At 33.4% G+C, this 6,635-nt stretch overlaps 3 protein-coding genes and 1 non-coding gene across 4 annotated transcripts; 1 reads left to right on the forward strand and 3 right to left on the reverse strand.

Annotated features, from left to right (window-relative positions):
- Positions 1–238: 238 nt before the first annotated feature.
- Positions 239–1,359, reverse strand: GTR2 (Gtr2p; the record flags this gene model as incomplete). The annotated part of the gene is made up of 2 exons (XM_003671411.1): positions 239–1,211; positions 1,298–1,359. The coding sequence occupies 2 exons, from the start codon at positions 1,357–1,359 to the stop codon at positions 239–241; spliced, it is 1,035 nt and encodes a 344-aa protein (XP_003671459.1).
- A 626-nt stretch (positions 1,360–1,985) lies between these two features.
- TIF4631 (translation initiation factor eIF4G) lies at positions 1,986–4,202 on the reverse strand (the record flags this gene model as incomplete). The annotated part of the gene is made up of 1 exon (XM_003671412.1): positions 1,986–4,202. One exon carries the CDS (start codon positions 4,200–4,202, stop codon positions 1,986–1,988), a length of 2,217 nt encoding a protein of 738 aa, XP_003671460.1.
- A 484-nt stretch (positions 4,203–4,686) lies between these two features.
- On the forward strand, positions 4,687–5,331 carry ALG13 (N-acetylglucosaminyldiphosphodolichol N-acetylglucosaminyltransferase catalytic subunit ALG13; the record flags this gene model as incomplete). The annotated part of the gene is made up of 1 exon (XM_003671413.1): positions 4,687–5,331. One exon carries the CDS (start codon positions 4,687–4,689, stop codon positions 5,329–5,331), a length of 645 nt encoding a protein of 214 aa, XP_003671461.1.
- Positions 5,332–5,911: 580 nt separating this feature from the next.
- NDAI0Htrna5V lies at positions 5,912–5,985 on the reverse strand. The gene has a single exon. It is a non-coding gene; the product is annotated as a tRNA-Val (tRNA).
- Between the last annotated feature and the right edge of the window lie 650 nt (positions 5,986–6,635).

The following is a 6,635-nucleotide window of genomic DNA, read 5'->3' on the forward strand; positions in this document are numbered from 1 at the left end:
GTTTTTTTTCATGTCAATTATGTTTTTGTTCGTTTGAAGTAACGATAGAAGGATCACGTTGGCGAAATAAAACTTCTAAAGCAAGAGTAAACCAAAATTACTCNGTTTTTTTATATGATTTGAAAACATTGCTTTCTAAATAATGTTCGACTATTCTGGTAAGATAAAACTGCGGTTTGCAAAAAACTTGGTGGTTTTATCTCTACTTTTGTCACTCTTGGCTCTATAAGTTACTTATTCATATTTGTTCGTTCTTTGGAATTTTAGAACTGGCCCATATTTTTTCTAACCCTTTCTTAAAAATATCAACATTGTAATCTGCAACGGTCAAACAACTTTCCATATCGGTCCCATTCGGTCTAATAATTGAAACTAGGGCGAGTCCACGAATCATCTGTCTTAGATATAATATAACATCGTTTCCCAGTTGAGATACATTTTTCAATTCCTCAGGGTGTTTAATTACTTTCTTACTGTCGTTTAATTGTAAATTGCCATTTTCATTCCCCTTTTGAACTTGATTTGAATTCTTATACAAATCAAATAAATCAATACTCACATCCACAAATTCAGCGCAAACTTCATACGTTTGGATATCAACAGGATTTGAATCCGTAGACACATATATCTTAGAATTAATGTCAAATAAAAATGCCTTCTCAATCTTTGAATGTTGAATCAAATTATCTAACATATTTTCTAAATATGAAATTTCTGGTATTAATTTCTGAACAATTCTTGAGAATGCTTCATATATTGAATGGTCAAAAATAGAAGTCAGATAAAACGATACTTGAACACCATCCAGTCCTAATTCTAATAATTCTTCACCAGTTCGTTGCATTATTTCTCTTTGTGCATCAACTTTGAAATCTTCATTTAATCCATCGACTTTGTGAATTAAAACTTCTATATTTATGGACGGATTTACTTTGTATGCATATTCCATAATCATTGCTAAATTAGTAATGGCGCTTAAATATTCATCTTGAGAATCAATGACGTAAACAAGCGCACCTACACTCTTAAATAATCGTTCCGAATCGTAACTTGGTTCAAAATAATTTAGTTGGCCAGGAAGTTCCATGACTGCTAAATCAATTAATGTGGAAAAATGCTCTAAGGATGGATTAGATGTTGATTCCAGGTATAATGTATCTAATGGTTGCATGTTATGGAATACAACTTTGCAAATGGATGATTTACCACATCTAGAAAAGTATAATAAAATGATTACTATTAGTTAGTCATATTTATTCCAATTGTTCCTGGGTCGCTATCTATTCCCTTTACATACCTTCTTAGACCCATGAGAAGTATCATGGCCTTAGGATCTGTCGGAGCTTCTGTATTATTCATTTGTTGTTCTATATTTCTAAATATTATATGCTTCTATCACTTCGTCCAGATCGTAGTTCTTTGCTTTATCTTGGTAAATGAAATAAACATATATAGATTAGGTTGAAGCAAACTTATCGTCATCGACTTTTTAAGATTTTCCAATTAACAAGTTGAAGGCTCGCTATTATTGCTGATCAGAAATTCCGGGCGCCTGTGAACTTATTTCAGTAAGGACGATTCTCATCGACTAGAAAAACAGGTTGCCATAAACTACATTATTTTTTATATATTGTAAAGCAATAAATATTAGTATTTTAATATGTGAAATAGTATTATAATATAGCAAATGAAATATACAAAATTATACAAAAATATGAAGTTATAAATTATAAGTCTATTAGTAACAGGAAATACGAACGTGCTTGAATCCGTTTAATCAATGGAATAAATCTCATGCGGTGATTATTATCTTTTGAGGTTATGTATTAATGAGATGAAAAAGAAATTAGTAATATTATTATTATTTTTCCAAAGAAATTTTGTCGTTCTTGAAATATGTTTTTATGATTGTTATGGTATCTATCTATCAATCAAATTTAGTCTTCTTTAATTAATTTAGGAAAATGGTTATTCAACCAAACTCCTTATTCGTCATCTTCATCGTCATCATCGTTACCCAATAGAGCACTGAACATGTTGGTAGCTGCTGGAGCTGCTGGTTTAGGTTCTTCTTTTTGTGGTGGAGCTCTAGCGTTATTTCTTTGGGAGAAAGATCTTGTTGTGGTAAAGTTGTCCTTAGAAACCTTTGGAGGACCATAATCTCTTCTAGAACTTCTATTACTTCCACCCATGGAGTTATTGGTACGTCTGGAGTTAGATCTTGAGCTGGCTTTCAATTGACGAGCTCTTTCTTCTTCTTCATGAATTTGAGAAATAGTCTTAGGACCATCATTCTTCTTGGCACTGTTCCAATTTTTATCCTCTCTTAGTTCTTTTATGTCAATCAATTTAAATTTGATTCTATTCGATATTTTCCCAGTTTCAATGACGTTGTCAAGAAGTTGGAACAAACTATCTAATAATGCGGAACCTTCTAATGTAGCATCACCAGCTCTGAAACTATCACGTTCAAATTGTTCACCAACGGTAGTTAATAATTCGACAACAGATTCTAAAGTTTCTTCACTTGGATTATCAGTCAAATCCTTCATTAATCTACGGAAACATTCAAACATCATCTTACCTGTCAATAGATTCAAACAATACAAGAAACCAATCAAACGGACCAAACCAAGACCTCTTCTCTTTGCTGCGGCAGCTTGATAATATTCATCAGACATCATTTCCGGTTCTAACGGACTACCATCTTCGTTAGTTGGTAATTTATCGGACCACCCCTTTTGGAATTCGGTATGACATCTAGCAACTAAGTAGTGTAATATCAATTTTGGACCAGTCTTACCTTCATTAGTTTCATCAGAAATTTCCGGACTCAACTCTTTGACAACTTTACCACATAATTGTGCATACATGGAAGACCAATGAGGTTCGTCACATGCCTTATGGAAAATCTGTTCAATAACAATCTTTAAAGTTTCACCTTGAGTTTCCCATTTAGATTGGTTAGCAATGTTTATAATATCTGTAGAAATTGTGTCAAATTTTTCTAAAGTCAACTTATTCAATAATGATTTCATCTTTCTTTCAACATCTTCAGCATCTAACAGTTCAGTAACACCATCGGGAGCCATTTTCTTTTCAGATTTCTTAGCTCTTGATTTTGGAACCCATCTATTAGCACTTGGAACAAATGGAGCGACCTCTTCCTTTGGAGTTTCGTCTTTTTTAGCAGCACCACCGAATTCAGCACCTCTTTCACGATCTCTTCTTGAAGTATATGATCTATCCCTATTGGATCTTCTATCATCCACGTTTCTTCTAGATTTTCTCTTTGATGAACTTCTGGATTCATTTCTCATTGAGTTACTTCTGAAATCATTACCAGCACCTCCACGACCACCGAATCTATTACTTGGTTCTCTAGAAGATTTATTCGATTTATTCATTCCAACGGGGATAACGACTTTGGAACCAGTAGATTGAATCCATGCCTTATCAGCTTTAACTTTAAATCTATCTTTAAATTGCAGTATAAAAGTAGGACCATAGGTATATTTAACGTTTTCCTTTTTATAAATTGGATTTGGTCCTTCAATACCTTCTGGGTATTTAAAACTGTAAATGTCATCAATTGGTGGAACTTCCTTTAATCTTTCTAAAAGTTTGGAAACTGTCATACTTCCGTCATCAATTTCCTCCTCCTCTTCTTCTTCTTCTTTTGATGCTTGTTCTTCAGTTTCCTTTTGTTCTGTTGATGCTTGTTCATCAAGATTCTCGCCTTCAGTAGCTGGGGTTCCCTTATTTTCAGTTTCTTTAGATTCTTCAGTGATAGTTTCTTCCTTGTCGGTGGCGGTAGATTTTGGTTCTTCTGCAGCTGGATCTGGTTTAGTTTCACCTTCAGCAGTAGTGTTAGAGGCAGCGTTAGCGGCTTGTTTCTTCAACTTTAGACGTTCAGCAAAAGTCAATTCTTTCTTTGGAGCTGATGCATCTGTGGTTTCTTCTACATTACTAGTAGTAGTAGAAGTAGAAGCAGGAGCTTCAGTTTCAGTTTTTGGTGTTTCTGGAGTAGGAGCTGGAGTTGGAGCAGCGGCAGCGGCAGCTGCAGCTGCTTCTTCTTGTCTTCTTTTTTCTAAAGCAGCTTTACGAGCTTTAACTTGTTCGATGAACGATTTCCTAATGTCATCTGGATTGCTTTGACCATTAGTGGCCGATGCTGTCGTTGTGGTTGGTTGTTCAGACATGATTTTGGATTTTTACCAGAAATATCTCTCTCTTTATATATATTTCTCTCTCACTGAATCTTATAAGAGAAAGTGGTTATATAGGTTAAATTTACAGTAACTCAAAATATGGAACGTATTATGAATATGTGATACTAATGTTAGTTCGTTTGATTGATTGTTAAATTGTTGAACTACGCACGAAGATCTGTATGTCTGTCTGTCTGTCTCTGCCCAAAGACTACTTACTACATTGTTTCGCTGAGAGATACCCATCGAAAATTTTTCACTATTCAATAAAATTTTCAGTGTCGTGTGGAATGATCTGGGATCTCATCGCGAAATAAATTATAACATATATTTACACGTAAACAATAGTGGAAAATAAAGGGAACAAGAAAAGGAAGAGGGGACTAAGGATTTTAACTGTCCAGAGAAGTATAGTATGCAAACATTTGAGTAACTCCACGTGATTTGAAAACACTCATTTTTTCCAAATATTTCTATGACAGTTGGTAAAACTTTGTTCGTTACGTGTGGTGCGACAGTTCCATTTCCTGACCTAGTTGAATGTGTCATTAACGAAAAATTCATCGTTGAAATTATTAAAAACGGATATACTCGTTTAGTAGTACAATTTGGAACAGGTTATGAATCCACATTCTTGACGCTTTTGTCTGGTCTTAATATTGCTAATTGTACTGCTACATTATCCGATAGCAAGAAGATACCGAACGGTGATTTTTCGATATATGGTTCAAACAAAACTCCTGTTTGTAGAACATTTAATAAAACCAATGGCCATGACGAGGTATTCAGTATTGTAGGTTTTGGAATATCTATGAACGTTGAGCAATATATCAAAGATAACGTCGATCTTGTTATATCACATGCTGGTACTGGTTCCATTCTGGACTCCTTAAAATTGAAAAAACCACTAATAGTTTGTGTCAATACTTCCTTAATGGATAACCATCAAGAACAAATAGCCAATAAATTTGGATCAATGGGATATGTGTTGGCATGTCATCCAAAATTAGATGAATTGATTGAGAAATTTGATGAATCCCAGGTTTATGAATTTAAAGAATTCCCTACAAGCAAAAATGTAAAGTTTGAGAACTTATTGAAAACTCTGGCATATAAATAACTTACCTAGAGTGCTAAGATTGTACTAGCTCCCAAACTGAACGAGTATCCTATAGCTTTAACTGCTTATAATTCTGTCCGCACGATAATATATTATCTGGTAGAGAAGAAAACCAGAGCGGAAACAATAGTTCTTTCTATACCCAAGTCAGAACTCATTGATTTCTTGACTAACAATCTAATAAGGGCATTGATGAAAAAAGACGAATTAAATACACTTGCCAATTGGTCTCATTTCTGTGGGTGAATTTTCTCTCGTCCGCTCAAAATATATTTCCCTATATGGAATCACTGTACACAAAATTCATGTTATTTTAAATTATAGCTATCATTTAACTATAGCCTACAAGATCAACACTAGATAATTTCTAATCTCTACTGTATGCTCTATACAGCCACATCCCCATATCTATGAACTTCTCAGTTCTATCACTGAATCCTTTTTTTAAAGAATAATATGTAGATAATTAGTGATTTTATTTTACTATATGAAATATGATAGTAGTATAATTTCACTTCATAAAAAGGATACTTGTTATTCATTGATTAAAACCACAATCAAAAAAGTCAAAAAATTAATTTGATTTCGCCCAGGATCGAACTGGGGACGTTCTGCGTGTTAAGCAGATGCCATAACCGACTAGACCACGAAACCATATTAACTTGATTTTTGTAAAATATGATTTGGATATAGTTTTGAATCTTGATTTTCTGACGAGAAGACTATAAGACTCTTATGAAATGTATGATTTTGTTTCTCTCTTCTTATATAGTATAAAATGATAACTAATAAAAGATATAAAGTAACGACTAAAAATGTTTCTAATTCCAGCTCGACCCTTAGTCCTTTTATATCTTTCAAAATTATTTTATCTAATCGCTTGCCCGTCATAGTTAGCTTAGATAATCAACGAGCTTATTTAATCATATTTCGTTCTGGAACATTTGATAATTTGGGGATCATATTGTATCATAGACGTACTCCTTAATCTTGTGTTACTCCTTATGTTATCCTGTTTCATTGTAATGCACTGTGTTACTAAAAATAGGAGTAGGATAAAGATTGGATAGGACAATAATAGAATGGTAATAGAATGTGAATAGGGATAGGATAGAAATACAGGAGATAAAGTAAAGTTAGTAGTATCTTACTTACATTAGCTCCTAATTAGTTTCTCCACATAATTACGGCTTATGATAATGATGATAAAGTAATAACTTGGTAAGTCAAATAAATTCTAGAAGTTCATATAATATCTCGTTGAAGTCATGCATGCATAAAACAAAATTCGTAATCATGAACAC

This window comes from Naumovozyma dairenensis, chromosome 8, assembly GCF_000227115.2.
Source record: "Naumovozyma dairenensis CBS 421 chromosome 8, complete genome".
NCBI lineage: Eukaryota > Fungi > Ascomycota > Saccharomycetes > Saccharomycetales > Saccharomycetaceae > Naumovozyma > Naumovozyma dairenensis.